Source organism: Centrocercus urophasianus, unplaced genomic scaffold (assembly GCF_019232065.1).
Source record: "Centrocercus urophasianus isolate 14NV4802_14NV808 unplaced genomic scaffold, USGS_Curo_1.0 seq_11, whole genome shotgun sequence".
Taxonomy (NCBI): Eukaryota; Metazoa; Chordata; class Aves; order Galliformes; family Phasianidae; genus Centrocercus; species Centrocercus urophasianus.
In genome coordinates, this window is record NW_024884253.1 from 32,625,558 (window position 1) to 32,647,153 (window position 21,596).

A 21,596-nucleotide genomic window follows, 5' to 3' on the forward strand; every position below is an offset into this window, starting at 1 on the left:
GCGCAGGGCCCCATCCAGCCTGGCCCTGAGTGCCTCCAGGGATGGGGCAGCACAGCTTCACTGGGCAGCTGTGCCAGCGCCTCACAACCTTTGAGTAAAGAATTTCCACCTAACAACTAACCTAAATCTCCCTTCTTTTCGTTTAAAACCATTTCTTGTCTTGTCACAACAGCTCTTGGAGAGATGAGGAAAATGATCAGTATTCCCTATTCACTAGCTGGTGTTTTTTAACAACTATTTTGAATTTAAATCAAGTGCCTTTTTATTTAGAAAGTACACAGTGGTGGTCTGTGGCAAAATGCATACTACACTTTTAGGCTACTTTTAGGCTTTTGCTGTATTGTATCGTGTTGCCCTTTCTCTTCTCCACAGATGTACTGAACACAGTGACAGATTTATGAGGCTGGAGATGCTAAAGGCCAAAATGTACTGCACACGTCCTGTAGCTTTGTGATGCTTAAGCAGATTTACTTGTGGGTTATGGAAAGTGCCTAGAGATAGCTTTGCTGTGTGACTTTTAAGTAACATTCTACCTCATCCATTTTTCAGGTCTCAGGGGGATGGAAAACCAACCAAAAGACAGAAGATGACAGCTTTGGCACATTGCCTCCAAGTGAGCTCAGTGCAATGAGGTATGAGCATTCACACAGACTTACCTGCAGTTTTTTCCACTTTTATTCATACAGGAAAACTAAAAGAGTTTTCAGAGATTCAGCCATACTAGTTACCTGTTTTTTGCTCTTTCTTCTTTTTGCTCTAACTGCTGGGACAATCAGCACTGAAATGGGAAGAGAGAAAGGACTAGGGGCTGGACAAACTTTGTACCAACTGCCCCCATTTCTACTGACACCAAGCAGCAACTCTGCGAACTCTGAGTGCTCTGTGAGGCGAGTGTGCCTGCATGCCACACCTGTAAAAACCTGCACCAGTGGAGGCGATCCTCTGTCACTGTCACCACTGCTGAAATACACCACCGACCGCCTCACTGTGCTCACATCCACTGTTTGGTCTCCATAAATGTTCAGCAAGTGTCAATTAATGTCAGTGGGAGCATTTTTTTCTGCATGGAGGAATTCCACGGCACACCTTTGCTTCATGTGCGCTTCCACATTAGACTTCATTTTGTCAGACCACCCCTCTGCTACCATCTCTCACATAACAACAACATGTAATGAAGTACTGGTGGGAACCTTCATCCTCTGCTGCCATACCACCAACATCTGCCTCTGATGTCATGGGTCAATATAAGGAAATAGGAGGCATTACTTTCAGAGCAGCCCTTGTAAATGCTGACAAATCCCATCGTGTATTTTTAGCTATATAAGTCAGAAAGTACAACTGTGATTCCACAGGGAAGGGGAAGAAATCAATCATACTCTACTGCTAACAGGTATAACACACTATTTATATTTCATTATAATACTCCAAATCCTAGTATTTCCTGAAACTATATACTGACTACAAAGAGTAGAGCATACAGAAAGCTTCCTAAATGTCCAGAAAATTACAGTGCAGTGATTGGGGTATCTTGCCATTATTTCTGGAACTTCTCCAATATTCACCTCAGGAGTCATCTGTGGCTATGGACTGCTGAGTTCACCAAGCAGACAACGCAGTAGGAGGAGTCCCTATGCACCTTGAAGCTAACTAAAGCTTATTTTTTTCTGAATGGTTCTTGTTCATAGTTGTTACTTTGTAAGACTGAAGTTAACATGACAGAGTCAAACTCACTCTCAAATGTTTCCAAATAATCTCATGTTTATAGCAAGCACAATAGTGTTCATTACTTGCCATTACCAGTATCATCTCAAGGCAAAAATAGATGTATCCTATAGGCCTTCGACAACATAACAGAAGTCCCTCGTAGAATCAGTCACTCAGGTGTCACACAAATGCCCAGCCATCACTGGGCACTTACAGCTAAAATTTCACCATCCACCCCTACAGAAATGACATGTTCATGTGCACAATACAGACATGTTCAAAGACAAAGACCAGATTTTCTCAGTACAGAATAGTACAAATACAGCAGCTTTACAGAATACAATAAAATGAATCCTTGCCACTTATTACGAAGGCAGCCTTTGTGATAGTTTCCTCTGGACAATTTCAGAGGACAAGATTCTGGAGGACATGGAAAGTACATATGCTTTCCAGAACAGGCTAAGGCATTTTGGCAGTGCAGTCTCTATGCCCACTAAATCCCTTTTACTGTTGTGAATACCTGTGGTCTTGGATCAGCAGCCACCCACCTGCTTTAACTGAACAGTGAAACAGACCTGATGCCAACATCCAGGATCTACTTGTCTTCAGATCCCAGGTTAGTGTTAAGATTAGCAGATCAACACAAAAGCACAAAAGGTGTATGTACAGAGCCTTCAGCCTCAACAGACAGACTGAAGAACTGCTCCCTTCCTAGCAGGCAGAAATGAGAACACCAGTGGTTATGGGGTTCTTGCATTTGTCTTGTGCTGTGCTCACTGCATGTATCTGATGCTGAAACAGTCCAACATAAAGCAGAACCTGATTTAAATGAATTGCACATGCAACCATGTACACTTAAATATATATATATATATATAATATTAAAATTTTAGTTTTGTTTCTTCCTTTCCCACTTCCCTTTCTCAGTTGACAACCAACCAGCTGGTTAACTGCTCTGAACACGCACACTCATTCCCACATCTAACCAGCACTCCCAGCGGGGCACTCACAGCCACATGCTACACCACCACTTGTTAATAGTGAACCACAGCACAGTGCCACTTCCTCAAGCTGGTGGCTGTGCTCTGAATGGCAGCATCTGCAGAAGTTCAGCAGAAGCAATTCTTTCCCACAGAAGCAAGATACGGTTGGTAGTTTCTTTCCACAGAACACAGCAGGAAAGGGGAACACAGACAAAATGACTGTGATGGATGATGTCTTGCTGTTACGTGGTTCCCGCTGAGTGTGCAACCTTGCTTCATTCTGTATTTGCTCCTTCTCTGCATACTTTAGATAGATCTTTAAAGAAAAGACAAATAACTGAAAATAATTTTCAAAACTTTAACCCAAAGCAAAATCTCTGGAAGCCTCTTCCAAATGTGTAATAAGTACGTATGTTTTTCCTTATCAACAGCAAAGTAGCCCCTTCAAAAGTCTTCCTGGTGAAGCAAGATGGTAAAAAGATGATAAAGTGGTCCAGAATACAGCAAGTTGACATTTTCTGCAAGGGAACTGATCCTCCTTAATTAAAGTGATCCCACCTATTTCTTAAGTAGCATGGCTTCCTAGTAAAATTACAGACAATTGAAATAAAAACAGTATTTTATTAAATGTTTTGGAATACCCTTTAAGAACAATTTTCACCTTTAACCATCTCTGAAGCACAAGAAAGCTTTCAGTAAAGCTAGATGTCCGATTCAACCTTTATGCAAGTAATACCACAGCCTACTGAGCAAGGAAAAACACAAACAAGCCTTCACTTCTAAGTGTGGTTTAGTTAAAGATGAATTCCTTGATTTTTTGGCAGTGCACAAAGGAACAGAAGTGGAAGACACCCAAGTTCTTCCATTCTCTAAAAAAAAATTAAATCTCCCTATCTGTAAGAAATTACCTTCGTGTTAGAAAAGAGCACACATCTGAGTGTAGTATTTAAGCTAATAAAGCTTCATGGAGGCCTCAAAGAGGGCAGATAAGTCTTCTTCTGTTTGGGGACGTGGTGACAGTTTAGTCACTCTCTCCTGCAAGATGAAAGAAAAATGGGATTAGGGAAGGTTGTCAACAAATTGAATCAAAGAGCAGCTAAGTGTGTGGCTGAATGATGTGTCTTTGTGCTCGTGTCCTTCACGGAGAATAACAAAATCTTGCAAGTAAGTAATCAAGTAATTAAGGTTGAAACATCATCAATTGTATCGTACTTTCAAGAATCTATTAAACAAAAATTGCTTGCAATTAAACACATAGAAGCAAGATTAAAAAGCAATTCAGCTGCAAAGTCAAGTTCTTCAAACACGGGTCTTGCCTGTCACAGGCCCATATACACTGCTGGGAGGTATTCTGTGAATAGAGTCCATTTTAAAAGTCATTTGCCAGATTGGAATGAGGAGATCAATCTTTAGGGACTGATATTCTCAAATTACAACATGTCTTAAAGACCAGGGAGCTGTATGGTTATGATTAGTAACTTTATGCTTTCAATAGTCAATGCATTTAACGTTTACAGAAGCACTGGGGAGATCTACAGCCACCTGCATAGACACAGCAGGAAGGCACTGTTTCTCAGCAAAGCAGTCTCTAGGTGAATGCTGTCACTTTGGCAAAAAGGAGTTTCTCCTGCTACAACCTGTTTTGATATCTGCCTAGTGGATCCATCCCTGCAAGCACACTGATTTTTCTCAGGTGAGACCAGCCAGCACACTGTGAGGTTACTATCTGCAATGCTGGGCCACCATGGAGAAGAAGTCACCTCTGAGGTACAGCTGGTAACCACCATGACTAGCACGAGCTGTGATGAGTCTGAAAAGTGTAGCTTTGTGCACATACCTCTACCTACAACAGTAACTTTGCAGGTACAGCCGATATCTCTTTCCTCATCCCTGGTCAGCACAGAGCACCAGCACTGCCTCCACACAAGCCTGCTATGCACCGATGCCCAGACAGCGAGGCCTCGGCTCCTCCCTTCTGACTCAGGGAAGTCTGGTACAGTGCCAGCCATGAGCGACTCCGTGCCAACAGTGCCCCAATCTGTGGGTCAGCAACCCTTCAGCTGCCACTGCCAGGTTTGCAGGGCTAGGTGGGCTATGCTGCTACCTCCTGCTTTCAGCTTTCCTCACCTCCCTCTCAAATCCCACACAGAACCAGCCACATTTTCCACCCTGGGACATGATGTTCTTTGCTAGTTAGACTCACTACTGTGTTGTGAATAGGATCAGTTTCAGCAAATTCACTTAGAAAGGAAAACAAATTTCTGTTCTAACTTGGAGTACAGATGTTTGTCCCAACACAGTTCCCAGCCTGCAGCCTGCAATTCACAGCATGGAATGGATCCTGCAGATTTATTAGCAGCACCAGTTGTGCTGCCTGGTCAACGTGAATGGGTGGGTGCTGCTTCTGAAGAAAGCCTACTGCAAGATGAAAGGACTTTATCAAATTTATCAAAGACTGTCCTGTATGGACTACCTGTGTGGGTATTAATGAACACAAATACATCTGCATTGTGGTACATCCCATATCCAAAAATGAGGTTTGAGAAACTACCAGGTCATCTTGTTTTACAAAGCACAATTAATCAGAGCAGTGAGAGGACAGTAAATGAAATACAAGTCCATTTGAGACCAAATCCGTGCAAAGAACAGAATGCAGCATGCACTCCATCTCACCAAAAATTAAAAACTTCAACTATGCAGAGGAAAGACTACGCCTCATTTGCTCCACTGCAGCTGTTTTCATGTAGGATTAGAAATCACATTTGCTTGGAAAGAAACACTCCTGTTTTTCAAAAAATCTATTTTATTTGACAAGTAAAACTTTCACTCTGTCTTACCTGAGGCAGAGTGCCTTTGACTAATGCAGGGATGTCTGCTTTAGAATAACCGATTGCAGCTAAGCCATCATCAACATTCAGATCAAACAGGAATTTCCGGAGCGTGTCTGCCAAAATCAACCCCGCATCTTTGATTCTGGCAGTGCGGATGTCAGCTCCTAAAATAAGACATAATGCCTTGACTGTAGGGTGGAGAGAGAGGAGGAAGCCTGTTCTGGACTTAATTTAATCATAATATCAGCTGAATACATATCCATACATTACAGTCACTGCTCTAAAAGTAACACGTAGTAAGAAGACGAATCAGTCTTCATTTGGAAGCTGGAATAATCAGTAAAAAGTAAAATAGAACAAGAGCGGGAGAAGCAGGTAACTGCTGCCAAAAGGAGTAACTGCCACATGAAGTTAACTTCCTCTCCCTCTGTGTTCACAGGGAGAAGCACTTTTCAGGCTGACTAACTGCTGGGAGGAAAGCAGCTAGCACAGGAACGTCAGTGATATTTATTTTTATGGACAGTGCGCCAAATGCTACTTTTATTTCAGCCCTTGAGTTTGCTGACATCTAGAGGATGGGGAAACTGCTGACAAGCAATTTCCTACTCCCTATTCTGTTCTATTACGCTTTCAAAGAGAGGATAAGAGTGTGTGGGCTGAAAAAAACCAGGAGATGGCAGGGCAGTGTTTAATGGCTTAAATCAATCCTAAAGTTCGAATGTGCGCTGATGTGCAGAGCAATGCAGAACTGAAGAGGAGGAACTGGCATATTCGAAACATCTGCTGAACAGCAATGGAAGCTTCAATATAAAATGAAAGGTTATTGGTATTTCTTATGGAATAGCTTGCCTAGCCTGCCCCCCTTTCTGCAGTGAATGGTCAGGACTGTATTAAATTAAAAAATTATATGTCCAGATAGAAGACAGCTTCCTCCATATGTCTTCTTTCCCAAGCAAGACGAGCCAAATTTATTCTCTGCATAACCTCAATGATGTTACACAAGAACTATGCTGGGTCCAAGCACCACACTGAGAGAATGAGTAAGAACACAGCATAGCTACAGCAAAAATATTTTCTGTGATCCTCAGGCAGTTCAAGAGTGACTAAGGGAACAGGACAGCAACAAGCTCATCTGAGTAGCTCAAATGTTTGGGTAGCAGTAGTGGCAGTACTGCAGTATAGACTGTCTGGGAGAACTTGATAAATAACATACAGCACAGTCTGGTACGAAGACTTAGCTACTGGAATTATGCTATGCTACCTGAGTTTACCTCGGGTTTTGCTGTAGAGGAGTAATTAGAACACAAAAGCAATCCAGTATTCTTCAGATAGTAAAGTGAAAAGGGAAAGGAACAGAGGCAAAAAGTAGCTGTGAAGGAAAGTTTCAAAACACTGCTATAGTTCTTTCTTTTTTGATCATCCTGAAGGACCCATCAGCCTTTGATGGCACTCTGCAAATACCTGGCCACACACACGTCTACTTCAACTGTTTAAGAATCCTCCCAGGGGGGCATTAAGCTTTCTCTGGTTGTACCCAAACTCACAGCTGCACATTCATACAACGTAACTATTTAGTAATCTTCTCCACGTTATAAAATACTTTCTTAGTCACTGTATTTGGCAATGTGACAGATCTGAATTAGTTTCTGGAGTCAGTTGGATTCCAGACTTGAATAAAAAGTAAACAGCCCAGGTGGGAATTAACAAGTTCATTTCCATGTGTCATCTCAGCAAAGCCAGTCACTTTATAGCACGGCAGGCACTAACATAGTTCAAATTTCTATTGAGGAAACTAATGGAGCTTTTAGAGGCAGAATTTCTGGCAGCCGTTTATACCACAAAACCTAAAGGAACTGCTTTTTCACTCCTACTTTTAAAATCAGTGAGGCAGAGATCAAATCCTCTGATGTGCACTGTGCAGACCAGTTTTCCAACAACATTTTCTTAGTCTGCTTTATGTGAGCTGAATGTCATTGCTATAGGAGCACAGGCATTTTGTAGCTTTGCATATGATTCCAACTACGTCTGCATTCTGTGTCTGACCACAGACAGGACTGTGTACTGCAGAGGAAGGCTGAACAAACTTCATAATGAACAATTAAAAAATAATCTGAATTAATCCCTCCCCACCAATCTATTTTTTCTGACCATCTTTCACATCTCATGTCCTCTTTAATGTGACAGTGATATTTTCACTCTCTATACAGAAGTCCCACTCTATGATGAAAGCCACGATGCCTTCAGATTACTTGTACAGGGAAGTTGTACACGTGACTGGATTGCTGCGGCTTGCATGCACAAGGCTGACCATACAAGGGATTGAATACAAATTTTCCAGATACCAGGAGAGTTGCCCTACCCACTTTCTCTCTGCTGTCTACACTGCTGTGCATGTGACTGTGATTGCGCACTGCTTAAGATAGCAAGCACGGGTATTAGCAGCAGTTTAGCTACAATACAGAATGTAGCACAGGCAGAAAAGCCGACCTCAGATACAAATAAAACAGCCCTCGGGAGAGCCGTGCTGCCACAGCTAGACTGGTAACAGCTCCAGGAACACACAGCTGAAGGCTAGTTTATTATACACAGTAACACTGAGGGTGCAATGAAGAGTATCTTATCTCCAGGACACCTTCGAGCACAGATTGACAAAGAGCTGTATGGAAATGTAATTTTTACACGTGCTGTCAGCTTGCAACATTTACTTTTATTACGGTAGGAAGCAGAAAAGCCCTCTTCTGAGCCACCACAGATGTGACAGCAGAACAGCTATGCAGTGCTTTCCCTTGAAGTTGTCCACTCAGAAATTCTATCACCTACAAATAAGCTTAGGCCTACGTTAGAAGGACTGACAGCCACAGTTACAGTTTGATCTCAGAAAGAACGGGAGTGATCCAGAACATCACTGTCCTAATTCACTGCAACAGGAGGGAATTTGTTAGGCAAAATACTTTTTTTTAGGTAACAGATGCACCTGAGTACCAGTTTGTTTTATGGCATCAACACTACAGTAACTTCTCTCCATAAAGCACAATCACAGTTATGCTCTGTTGATTTACACAATTATCTATAGTTCATGTCAGCTTTCCAGTTTTCTAGCCAAGAAGCAGAGTTCTCCAGTTTTCTTCTCTAATTATATTATTCAATACAAAAAAATGAGACTCCAGAAACCAACATTTGTTTTTCAAACAGAAAAACTCCACAACAGCCACTACAGTTGCTTCCACACTCTTTTATTTTCCCTCCCCAAAAGACATTTTGGAACAATTTTTGTAAATATGAGTAAGTTGAATCGATAGAGATTCTTACCTAATATCTCTGCAGCTTCCAAGTGCCGCTCAGGATTTACCTGTGCTGTGAAAGCAAACACTGCTGGGGATGTCAGCACCACAGAAAGGCCATGTGGCTGGAAAAAATAAAAATAAAAAATATATGTATATATATGTATATATAAACACATCAGTAGCACATCTATTTGCATTTTCAATGTGCTCTGGCACTCATTAATGTGAGATGATGAAGAATTGAAATGTATGATAAGAACGCAAAAATGAATCAAGTTTTACCACTAAAGAGTGATCCACATTATAATCCTTTGGTTTATAAGTTTTCACCAAACCAGAAATAGGGTAAGACATTCCATGGCTGGAACAGAGAATAGAGAGAAAGAAATTAGGGCAACTTGCCTGGTATTTGGAAAATGTATGTTCAGCCCCTTGTGCAGTCAGCCTTCTGTATGCAAGTCTCTTAGGCACAGACACACAAAGGATGTTAGGCACAGACACAGTATGGATGTTGGCTACAGATAACCCTCACTTTCTGCACCCTAGCAACCCAGCTGTGAACACAGCAAGAGCAGCAGCTCCTTGCATTGTGAGTGTGAAGTTCTTGTATCACTCCACTGACTCGATGAAAAGATGCTCAGATATTAAAGTAATGCAAACATGCCAAAAATAACAAATTTTACACCCCCACCTGATCACCCTGCATAAGAAAAATAAACTATGTTGTTAAAATATAGCTAAAGAGTGGACTTGCTCAACCAAAAGAAATGAAAGATAATAATAATTCAGGCTTCAACTTTGCTTGTCTGAGATTTTCATCCACAGGAAACTCGTTTACATTACAATGTTACTACAGCTCCTTTCAACCTGCTGAACCTGCCCCCTGGGCAAATTCTGCCAATTGCAGCAGTTGAGGAATGGCACAAGGCTACCCAGTGCTGCCTGACTGCAAAGCAGCTGATAAAGAATTCAACATTTTAGCTGTCCTCGATTCTTTTTCTCCAATCATAGTTTTTACTCTTATGGAGTAAGAGTATTCTATGCTCTTTACTCAGGAAAGGTAAAGAGGGCCACATTTTGGAAATCTCACAAGACTGGACTGGAGTATCACAAGCCAGAATACACAACCTTCATACATGTACATGCCAAGAACTATCAACGTCTCACAACATATGACTCTCCCTGAGATAAGCAGCAATATGCAACAGTGTCTTATCATATACCCTGGAAAAAAGGGCAGCAGTGTCTGTGAAGGGATTAACATCTCCTGTACTTACCAGAGATGAACACCAGCGTTGCCAAAGCCAATACCAGCAAAAGCACTTGCAAGGTGCATGTTGGCTCTTGCTTCACGATCTTCAGGGTTTCTGATGGCTCTGCACAACATGGAGACAATGGTACCAGTGAATTCCCATATGGAAATGGTGGAAAATCAGGACAGAGAAGGGAAAAAAGTTTTTTTTACAGATTTAGAAAAAATCTTCCAGATAAGCTGAGAGAAAAATGCTGGAAATGGGATCAGTTTCTCACTTCAGCCAAAGAGCAATCCTGATCAGAAGATCAAACTGCTTTAGTGAAGGCCATTTCCTTTCATTTTGCTAAAACTGAGTAAATAGAGTGAAATTAGCTGTATCCAATTTAGTGGTGGTTTCAACAATTCTGTCAAAGAATTTAGACAACCCCATGTGCAGATCCAGGACTATCTCAGTAGGTGCTGCTCTGAATCCTACCATCTGTCAAACTTCCCTGCCTTCCCTCACATCAGGCTGCTTGTAGAGGTGAACAACATGGATAAAAAGTCTCAGGAATAGATTCCATAGAACAACAGAAAACATTTAGAATGGCCAGGTATTGTAAAAAGTCTTTAACAAAGTAACATAGTGATCTTTAACATAAACTTACATTGTATATAAAAATTTTTTACAGACCAAAACTTCATTGGTAAGGATCAAATCCAACTCCCAATAAAGTCAAAACTTCATTTAAACTGAAGGCACTGTTTTCAGTAAAAACATAACTTTGCACATATTTATGTGAATTATCTTCTACATGGTTATCTTCTCAATGGATGCATGTGTATACTAATTTACACTGAAAGCCATGAAAATGACACCAGCATGATGTCTTACTCAGTTTGTTACATATTCCCCTTACAATGTCTCTTCAAAACAACATGATTTTTTCTCTCATGGTAACTGAGTGACTATGAATAATTTTTACTGAGGACTTCTAAAATAGATCCAGAGAAGCATTAAAAAGCTAACTCTACTGGAGTAATCCTAATTCAGGAGGAATTAAATGTAGAAAATGTAGGTTTAAAACATTACTTCAAACTCAAATTCTTCTTCTTGAGCGCTGAAGACTAAATATTCTGTGAGGAGGGATGGCTGCTAAAGGTATTACCTTTTCAAATATTTAGCTACAATGCGTAGAGCATGAAGAGCCCAGACATCACTGATGGGGTTGCTGCCTTGGTAAGCTGGTCTGTTGATTGGATTTGAAGGGCAGGGACTGCGCATCTTGTATGGAAGAGCGGTGTATGACTCAAGAGCATGGCTAAAAGAAAGATCAAACCATGAATTATTTAAGTGGGAGAGCCCACTGCCAAAGGTCTTATTTCCCAGATACTCATAAATCTGGTTACATGAAGTGCACTGCCTACATTGCTACACTTAGAGGTACCAACTACAGACAGCACATCTTTATTTACAAAGAAATGCCGTTGGTCATTGTAGCTCAGAACAACTCACCAAGCTTGAGAGGTCACACAGTTTCCTTATGCATCTATTACTCTAATGCACGCAACACCCAGAAGCAAGGCAAGTTCTGACTCCCAGAATATAAACTTCTGTGTACTCTGAGCAGTTAGAAGCTGTAGGTTAAAGCTGAGGTTAGTTTTCCAACAAGTGAAAAGCACATGAAGAGAAAAGTGTAACAGAGATCACCTTAATAAGAACAAGAGAGGAAGAAAAAAAGATCATTTTCTACTCCTCAAGTACACTTCTTCTACAACCATTGTAGCAAAAATGGAAAATTGCAATAAAATCAAGCAGTAGCCTACACAGAAAACTCACCAAAGCACATCAAAGCCACTGTTGGCCACTATTCGCTCAGGCATAGACAGTGTGTGCAAAGGATCAATGATGCCCAGTGTTGGCTTGATGGCTCTTGAAGCAATACCTGCAATATATTTGAGGCAAATGAGTTTTTACAACAAAACAGGACCACACAAGTTTAATGTTCAATACATAAAGGAGGGAAATGATTTGAAAATACACAGAGAAAAGCAAAGGGAGAGAAGTGAGAGCAAGATCTATGAATCTAAATCTTACTGAAGTCCCCATAAGAGACTGTTGCCTGAAGTAAATTACACCAGTGTTCTCTGTCACTCTCCTTGAGCAGACTGTACTTTTAAAACATCTGTGCTGAATGACATCTGCAACATCACTCTTAAATTTGTATCTCTTGTGAACAGCTCTAGGAATCAGAGGAGCACTGGTTTGTTTCCACCATACATTGATATTTATCATATCTCAGATCTGTAATCTCTGCCTTCATACCATGGTTGAGGTGACACAGATGTAGCTTTGAGAGACAGAGAGAGCCATGCAGACAGACAGACTGACTGACTACATATAGATTATAAAACTCTGAGCTACAGTCACAATTAGCACACACGTTTGGGTCCCAGCCACTGCAGACATAGCATATAAAATCCACATGTTTTGAAATAAAACCTCAAAATAGCTGTGAAGCTTAAGATGACATTTTAGCTGTAATTCTTGTTTTCCAGGGATGAAAAGGTCAAAGGAAGACAGTGCCCTTTATTTGCACAGCATCTCAGGCCCAAGGTTTCAGAAGTCAGGAAAGGGAACATTTGGTTGCAATTACAAAACAAAGAAGCATAAGTCTTAAAAACAGACAGAAAAATACAGAGGAAATAAGGAACAGTTGGTTGACCTTGAATGTAAGTATAAATTTCCTTTGCCATTAACATTTTCTGCCACTTAAAGACTTGAAGGATTTTAGTATCCTGGTTTGCCTTCAAATTGTAATCCACTGTATTGCACAGGCATTTCATTATGTTAATATGCTATAAATTTAATTTGAGGAGGAAACCTTTAAGCTTCAAATTTGTCTGTGGCAGTTGAATCAAATGAAATGACATCTGAAATGACAGGCAGTATCCCTCTTGTTCAAGACAAGGAAATGATGAAGACATTGGGACACAAAAATTGTTTTAATAGCAAACAAAAAGTCTCACCAGTTTTTACTTTAAGCTCTTTGAAGTCAAAAATGGCAACACCAGTGGTTTCACTTCCAGTTCCAGCTGTTGTTGGCACTTCACAAAAAGAACAAGGACAGTAACATATAATAAATAACACTCATTAACACAAAATACAAAATAAATAATGGAATCATAGAAAGGTTTGGGTTGGAAGGGACCTTTAAGATCATGTAGCTCCAACCCCTGTTTTAGGCAGGGACACCTCCCTCTAGACAAGGTTGCTCAAAGCCCCATCCAGCCTGGCCTTGAATGCTTCCAGGGAGGAGGCACTCACAACCAATAAATAAAAACAAATAATTAATAGATAACAAATATTCACAACAAGTAAATAAAAATACAATAATAGTGCCACCACAAGTGCAAGATCCAAGAAATCCTGGAAGTATTCTTGATTGGAAGCCAATGGGTCAAAAAATAGCCTCTTTAATTGCTTTTCTTGGTAAAGGGTTGTCACACTCAGCTCAACAAGACCAATTAATGACAAAACCTGTGAAGCAAACAGCAGATTTACTGCTGAATACAGCTAAAGGAAAAGTAAGCCCAAAGGGAGGGGAAAAGATGACAGCAAACTGATTTCAGTAGAAATATGTGCAGACCACAGAACTGATCCTTTTCTCTTCTCCCTCACCCCCCACACGCGCCTCCACTGCTTTACCTGCAATGAGTGGCTTAAGGGGCACAGTGACAGCCTTTCCCTTCCCTATAGGAGCGTTGACATAATCCAAGAAGTCTGACGTAGGGCTGGAGGCATACAGGTTGGCAGCCTTACAGGTATCTATCACAGACCCACCTCCAACGGCAACATAGGCATCAAATTCCCCCTTTTTAGCAAATTCGATGGCATCCAGGAAACTTGGGAAACAAGGAAAGCTTTCCAATTAGTCATGGGAATAACAGCACAGGGGAAGCAATTAAGGGTGGTTTACAGGTCACAAAGAGGTGTTGAAATAGCTGCAAGGCATGCTGAAAAGCCTCAGCACCCCTTTAAAAAACATGCTGTCAGAAGCAATACCTCTGGTCTGTTGGCTCCACCCGGACGTTATCATATATCTGAAAGTTTATACCAGATGTTGTCAAGGAATTCAACACTGCATCTACAGGAGGGAGTTGGGAGAGGTTTCTATCTGTCATCAAGCAAACTCTTTTAGCCCCCAGATTCTGCAGGTCCTACAATGACAATGAAATTAAAACAAACAGTTGGTGTGGAATCACACACTGACCTATTTAAATTCTACACCGAAACAGCTGAATCATTTAGTGAAACCTTGAGAAGCAGTTGCTTCTTGTAAGACTTTTGAAACAATAATAGCTAAAGAAAAGAGGAGCTGCAGATACTTACATATATGGGCATACAGTGGAGGTTCAGATAAACAATATATGAGCTTTCACATATTAAATGGACTGTCAGCACCAGCAGCCTTTCGGAAAATAACTCTTCCCCAGTGATGGATTTGCATTAACAATGCTTACCATGCCAATCTCTTTAGTGACTCCTTCTCCATATCGGATGTTTGAAATGGCCATCTGCAAAATAAAGAACATAATTTTTCTGAGAAAAAGTGAAGATATGTCATCAAGCCCCAAGCAATCAAAATGAAATTTGAATATTTACTAATGTAAGCACTTGTTAAATGCCATACTTGATAGTAAAAAGCATATTATTTTAAAATCAAATTTACTTTATTATTAAATCTACCTCAAATGCATAGTCTGTATTTCTCAGGGTAGCCCGTTCAGGAACTGAAATGAAAATTAAACATTAAAATTAAGGAACAGATAGTGGCCTCAGTCTCTACAGCAATACTAAAAAGACAGATTTCTTTCATTTTAAAATCACCAAAACATTGGCACAGGTCATCTTTGCTTCTCTGGGTAACACCCATTTTGTGCTCACCTGTTGGAGTGGTTAAATGATCTTAGTACTTAGAATCATAGAATCATTTGAGTTCTTTTGATTCATATGATTCAAAATCGTTTTTCATTCCTTAAGATTTATTTCCTATACAACCTGAGTAAGTTAGCAGGAAATTTGCAAACTTGTAATATATATGAATATTTATGCATTTATTTGATAAATACAAGCAGCTGAGTATCTGCAGGGCATACAGAATGCTCCATACTGTTTCAGTGTTGTTACAAATGTGCAGGGCCTATGTGCTAACTTTCAAAACAACTTGCATGACAAAAACAAGAGACATCCTCCATACACCTCTGAACTGAAAGTGCCTTTTGCACGTGTGGAAACTGTTATGATAGGTGTTTATACTTCTTTTTACTTCCAACTGGTTCTGAACTTATAGGTGACACTTAACTGCTCGCTTGAAAATTAAGAAACTGCATGCATAGCTAATAATAGATAGAGCTTTTATATGAATCGATGTTACTACCAACATCATTTAGTACAAAAAACGTATTTGTAAGGACAGTGTTTCAATAATATCTTCTCTTCGCTGTATCATTCCCACATGAATTCTCTTTTGCATATCCTGACGCTGTCACAAAGTGAAACAAACCACATCAACTGAAACAGTCCATTCTTCTTCAAGAAAGGATCAGATGAGGCATTCTACTCTTCCAGCTGAAGTCATGCCTTAATTAATTGGAAAAAATGTGATTTGGATTCAGATCCAATGAGTGAAGCCATAATGAGTCTTACAGACACTCCAGGGTGCTCTGAAGCACTGACCCACAACAGTAACAGATAGATGTATTAAAGTCCTTTATGTGCATTCTATTCAAGCCCAGGCCAGCTGCTGTCCGCTCTTTCATTGCCATCTCTTGCCAGGCTGTACATGTTTGACCTCTCCTGAAGCATGGATGTGCTGCACTCCCAGTCATTAACTTAACTTGTCCAAGAGATTTACTCACTTGCTTCCTGATGTTATAATAGGTGACCTGCTGTTATTCTCCTGTGCAAAACCTAACTTACAGGAAGAATTTTGGTGAGTTCAAAAACTGCAGCATTTCCCTCAACACTGCCAACAATCACAATGAACAATATATATATATATATATTTGCTACTCACTGTTAAGCCAATTCCTGTTACTTACAAACATATGGAACTGATATCCTGTTGCTACTTTGAACAATCAATTTCTGCCTAAAACTTGGAGAGCATTCTTAATTAAGATTTCTAGTTAAAAAGGTTTAGTTTGAACTGACTGAGGAAGTAATCAAGCAGAAAAAAATGAGATTGTATTTCTCAGCTGTGCTTTTGTCTTGCTTACGTGGGCAAAATAACTACTTGAACGTATATTAGCTTTTCCACATGTAAAATGGCAATGATCATTCTTTAAAAAGTGCCTTCAATAAAGCACAAGAAACAAAGCCACTCAGAACCACTCATTACTGAAATTACAGCCCCAAATATCAATTCTTACAAAAATTGTATCTATTGTATCTTGTATGTACCCTTAGAGTATTAAGAGTGAAACGTGGGGAATGAGAACATATGGAAATTAAACAGCACATGGTTATTAACCTGGACTCCCAGAACAGAAGCTCCTGCAAAGGCACTTCCATCACCAGTGTGGCTTCTCCTGCTCATGTTCCTTAAGCCTGATCTAAGTGACTCACCTCCTCTGGACTGACTGCATAAAAAGCCTGAGATGGCAATTCCCACATTAAAGCACACTTTTGTGAATAGCTCCTTTTTACTCACTTCATTTGATTCTTTTTAAAGCATAACAGACACACATTTTCCCGCTCAGATGCAGTTGTGAAGATGAGATGGCTCAGGTGACAGCAGAACTACTGTCCAGCTGTAGATACTGTACTTGCCAAAGGAGGTGGTCCAGCATGAGAAGCTTCAGAGAAATGCAGTAGGGAGAGAAGAGCTCCGAACAGCATGTTGTGTGATCAAAGAAGATATGCAGGAGTTGTTCAGGCAAGAGAAGGGAGGGTTGGGAATGGAAAGCCCAACTTATGCCATGACAAACGGAAAAGAAGTAATAAACAAAAATGTAATAAACCTTTCTGAGTCTAGTACACATGGCAGACAACTATTAGAGAGAGTCCACAGGAGAGCTACAAAGATGTGGAAGTGTCTGGAAGGCAAGATATACGAGGATCACCTGAAGTGCCTTGGTTTGCCCAGCGCAGAGGAGCTGAGGGGAGGCCTGATGGCAGCTGCAGTTCCTCAGGGAACAGAGGGCAGCGCTGAGCTCTGCTCTGTGACAGCGACAGGGTTCGAGGGAATGGCATGGAGCTGTGTGAGGGGAGGGGCAGCTGCTGTTAGGGAAAGGGTCTGCGCCACAGGGCGGTGGGCACGGAATGAGCTGCCCAGGGCACTGGGCATGGCCCCAAGCTGCCAGAGTTCAAAGAGCATTTGGACAGCACTCTCAGACTGAGGGCTTGATTTTTATGTGGTTCTGTGTAGTCAGGAGTTGGACTCAGTGATCTGTGTAGGTCCTCTCCAACTCAGGACACGCTGTGACTGTATGACTCTATGCCCAGCAGCAGCCAGCTTCTGTGCAGCCTTTTCGCAGGGGGAAAGAGGACAGGAGACCCTGGCTGCAGCTTACATGGAGACACGGGATCTCTCCAACAAAAATCTTTTTTATTGTACAGCTGCAAAATAAGAGACTGCTCACCTTATGCTCTCACTGCTCTCTTTTCTACCTGTTACATGCACCCTCTACCCAGGCAGTATGTGTAACTAATGGCCACGGTCTCATGCAGAATTACTTCAGACACACAATTTAAACCATACCTTGGGAATAAGTGTGGCTGTGAGTCGGGCACCGACATCTAGATAGCAGGAAAGAAAAAACAACAACAACAACCAAACAAAAAACACAAAAACAAAAGTGACATTTAAAAGGTACAACTAAGGCAGAAAACCCGCAAATTCCTCAGAGCCTCTTGCAGGTATTCCGCCACCCCGTCCGAACGCACGGTGCATGCCGCCCCCTGCTGCTCCCCGCCCGTCCCCTCGCCCCCCGGCCCGTCCGCACTCACGCCGCCCGCTGCAGCTGCCGCAGGAGGCGCACAGCCCTGTCCCGCCCTGCCGCCATCGCGCTGCGGGGACTGCTGGGACGGCCGCGCCGGGACCAACCGTGTGGCGCCGCTGGGCGGGACGCCGGGGCGTTTGGCTGCAGCGCTCACCGCTCAGCAGTAGTAATGTACTGAGAGCTTTTGTTTTGAATCGCTCAGGTTGGAAAAAATCTTAAAGATCGTCAAGTTCAACTGCAACCTAACCATACTACCCTAACAATCCTCCACTAAATCACATCCCTGAGCACCACATCCAAATGGTTTTTAAACACATCCAGGGATGGTGACTCAACTGGGAAGCCTATTCCAGTGCTTAACCACCCTTTCTGTAAATAAGTGTTTCCTGATATCCAACCTAAACCTCCCCTCGACTCGGGTGTGACTCGAGGCCATTTCCCCTCATCCTGTCACCTGTCACCAGTGAGAAGAAACCAACCCCACTCTCACTGTAAGCACCTTTCAGATATTGGAAGAGAGCAGTAAGGTCTTCCCTCAGCCTCCTTTTCCCCAGACTCAACAGCCTCAGTTCCTTCAGTCTCTCCCCGTAGGCCACATTCTCCAGGCCCTTCACCACCTTGTTGCCCTTTTTTGGACCTGCTCCAGCACCTCAGTGTCCTTTCTGTACTGAGGCGCCCAAAACTGAACACAGTACTCAAGGTGAGGCCACACCAGTGCTGAGTACAGGGGCAGGATGACTTCCCCAGTCCTGCTTACCACACCATTCCGGATACAAGCCACGATGCCGTTGGCCTTCTTGGCCACCTGGGCACACTGCTGGCTTATATTCAGCCATCAAGTACACTGTGGTCCCTTTCCCTCAGGCAGCTTTCCAGCCACTCCTCTCTAAGCCTTAGGGCTGCCTGGGGTTGTTGCAACTAAAATGCAGAACCCAACGCTTGGCCCACTTCAACTACATCTGCTATCAGTCTGACAACACGGACAGCTCAGGCTGCACCCTGCTGCCGAGCCCTGTTCTCCCCATTGCCGGGCATGGGAGCTGCCACCCGGCCATCCCACAGGAGCCATGCACAAGACATTTTACAAAGACCAAAGGGTGTTTATTGACAGAGGTGTGGGCCGCACAGCGGCAGAGCAGTCCCTTCGCACCCCTCGCACGCAGTCGCTCAGTGCCTGCAGCGCCGATCCCTTCGTGGCCTGCAGGCCGGCAGTCCCTCAAGCCTTCTTCCTCCTCCCACCACCTCCGGCAGGTCGCTGCTGCCTCCGGGCTGCGCCGCCCTTCTTGCCTCCGCCGCTCCTCTTCCCGGGCCGCTGCTGCTGCCGGCGGCCCCGCTTGCCACGCTGCGCCCGCTTCTTGCCCTTGGCGGCGGCCGCCTCGGCGTCCTCCTCGCGGAGCTGCTTATTGACGGCGCGGGTGATGTCCAGAGCCGGCTTCTTGGCGCTCATGCCCCGCAGCAGCTCCAGCTGCCGCCCGCGCTCGGCAGCCAAGTCACCCAGCAGCGGCCCGAAGCGCCGTTTCTTGCCGCCGTCGCGGGAGGGCGGCTCGGCCGGCTCCTTGGGCAGCCGCGGCTGGAAGCGGCCGAGCGAGGCGGTGGAGACGCGGGCCACGCGCGCGGCCAGGCCCAGCTCCTGGCGGCTCTGGTGGCCCGTGGGGTGCAGCGGAGCGGCGGCGGCGGAGCGGTGCGCCCGGGCCAGGTTCCGCAGCCGGTTGAGCTCGTTACGGGCCACCCGCTCGCGCTTAGCGCGCCGCAGCTTGGCGAGCTGGTCCTCCTCCGGGTCGGCGCCCGCCGGCACCTCCGCCAGCCAGGCGCGGCCGGGGTCGCCGCCCGCCCGCCGGTACCCCCAGCGCCTCCGCCACTCCTTGGCCTGCTCGTCCCACACCAGCGAGGTCCGCTTGCGGCGCCGGATGCCCTTCAGCCGGGCGAACTGCTCCCAGCGCGTGGGGGGCCGCGGGCGCGGCGGCGGCTTCTCCCGGGGCAGGCGGAAGGCGGGCTCGGGCAGCCGCGCCACCAGCGGTCCCGCCGCCCCGTCCGCCCGCTCGGCCGGCAGCTCCCACAGCCGCGCCGCCAGCAGCTGCGCGTTGTCCCGGGCCAGCGCCCGCAGCTGCGACTCCCGCCGCGGCCCGGCCCCGCGCAGTGCCGCGGCCGGCGGAGGGTTGGGGTCCAGCGCCAGCAGGTTGCCCAGGTCGAACTCCAGCTCCAGCTCCTTCTCTACCTGCAGGCTCCGCGGCTGCTGCTGTTCTTGGGCCGCCGTCGCCAGCACCTCCTCCACGCGCACGGCCGCCATGGTGGCGGGCCGCGTGTGGCCGCCCGAGCGCAGGAAGCGCGGCGCGGCCCTTTCGAGTCAGCGCGACGGAACTACGTGCGGCGCCCGGCCTGCCGGGAGCTGTAGGCCTGCCCGCCTACGGGCCTGCAGTGACTGCCGGGAGCTGTTCGCCCCCCTGCTGCTCCTTCTGTTCCCCGAGGGCTTCCGCAGCCCCTCGCCCGGTTGTGTAATGGTTGCAAAACAGGCATTGCATTTAGCCCCAGCATGAGACAGGGTTAGTGTGAGGGGTGCTGAAACCCCAGGCAGGAGGAGTGCCTGAGGGAAAGGGACCTTGATGTACTTGCTGATAGACAGTCAGCTGAATTAGAGCCAACAGTGTGCCCAGGTGGCCAAGAAGGCCAATGGCATCCTGGCTTGTATCCGGAATGGTGTGGGGAGCAGGACTGGGGAAGTCGTCCTGCCCCTGTACTCAGCACTGGTGTGGCCTCACCTCGAGTACTGTGTTCAGTTTTGAGCATCTTAGTACAGAAAGGACACTGAGGTGCTGGAGCAGGTCCAAAAAAGGGCAACAAGGTGGTGAAGGGCCTGGAGAATGTGGCCTACGGGGAGAGACTGAAGGAACTGAGGCTGTTGAGTCTGGGGAAAAGGAGGCCGAGGGGAGACCTTACTGCTCTCTTTCAATATCTGAAAGGTGCTTACAGTAAGAGTGGGGTTGGTTTCTTCTCACTGGTGACAGGTGACAGGATGAGGGGAAATGGCCTCTAGTTGCACCAGGGGAGGTTTAGGTTGGATATCAGGATATCAACCCTTCTTTGCAGAAAGGGTGGTTAAGCACTGGAATAGGCTTCCCAGTTGAGTCACCATCCCTGGATGTGTTTAAAAACCATTTGGATGTGGTGCTCAGGGACGTGATTTAGTGGAGGATTGTTAGAGTTAGGGTAGTATGGTTAGGTTGCAGTTGAACTTGACGATCTTTAAGGTTTTTTCCAACCTGAGCAATTCTATGATTGAGTGATTCTATGAAAGTCAGATGTTGCTGCCCTGTTGTTGCCCATCACAGAAGGCCACGGCTGTGACTGAATACGCAGCATCCAGGGTGAGCAAACAGTCTTGCAGCTCTCCCTGCCGCTGTGGCTGGTGTGTGCATGCAAACACCAGGCAGATTTAAGATGCACAGATATGTTAGTATTATATATATCTTTTCCTATAGTATAGATTTACATAACATAACATAACATAACATAGCATAGCATAGCATAGCATAGCATAGCATAGCATAGCATAGCA

General features: G+C 44.4%; 2 protein-coding genes across 3 annotated transcripts; both read right to left on the bottom strand.

Moving 5' to 3' along the window:
- Positions 1–1,738: 1,738 nt before the first annotated feature.
- On the bottom strand, positions 1,739–18,119 carry ADHFE1 (alcohol dehydrogenase iron containing 1). Of its 2 annotated transcripts, XM_042839779.1 has the most exons (15): positions 18,051–18,119; positions 17,803–17,840; positions 14,787–14,830; positions 14,561–14,614; positions 14,103–14,257; positions 13,746–13,942; positions 13,067–13,144; positions 11,877–11,982; positions 11,206–11,358; positions 10,080–10,178; positions 9,085–9,163; positions 8,828–8,924; positions 5,525–5,682; positions 3,596–3,722; positions 1,739–3,003 (listed from the first exon to the last, which is right to left on the bottom strand). In XM_042839779.1, the coding sequence occupies exons 1-14, from the start codon at positions 18,104–18,106 to the stop codon at positions 3,639–3,641; spliced, it is 1,398 nt and encodes a 465-aa protein (XP_042695713.1). In that variant the 5' UTR covers positions 18,107–18,119; the 3' UTR covers positions 1,739–3,003; positions 3,596–3,638. The 2 variants fall into 2 exon arrangements, with proteins under 2 accessions (XP_042695713.1, XP_042695711.1); XM_042839777.1 differs by lacking the exon at positions 1,739–3,003 and having other exon boundaries at positions 3,289–3,722.
- A 1,050-nt stretch (positions 18,120–19,169) lies between these two features.
- On the bottom strand, positions 19,170–20,354 carry RRS1 (ribosome biogenesis regulator 1 homolog). The gene has a single exon (XM_042808714.1). It carries the CDS (start codon positions 20,328–20,330, stop codon positions 19,260–19,262), a length of 1,071 nt encoding a protein of 356 aa, XP_042664648.1. The 5' UTR covers positions 20,331–20,354; the 3' UTR covers positions 19,170–19,259.
- Positions 20,355–21,596: the final 1,242 nt, after the last annotated feature.

What these genes read in the sequence shown, in the direction of transcription:
- ADHFE1 (XM_042839779.1), bottom strand. Translation starts at nt 18,106, where the DNA reads ATGGCGGCAGGGCGGGACAGGGCTGTGCGCCTCCTGCGGCAGCTGCAG. An exon ending in CAGCCACACTTATTCCCAAG is followed by an intron (nt 14,831 to 17,802) that starts GTATGGTTTAAA and finishes TTTTCATTTCAG; the next exon opens with TTCCTGAACGGGCTACCCTG. An exon ending in AACGCTGGTGTTCATCTCTG is followed by an intron (nt 9,164 to 10,079) that starts GTAAGTACAGGA and finishes TCTCTGTTCCAG; the next exon opens with CCATGGAATGTCTTACCCTA.
- RRS1 (XM_042808714.1), bottom strand. Translation starts at nt 20,330, where the DNA reads ATGGCGGCCGTGCGCGTGGAGGAGGTGCTGGCGACGGCGGCCCAAGAA.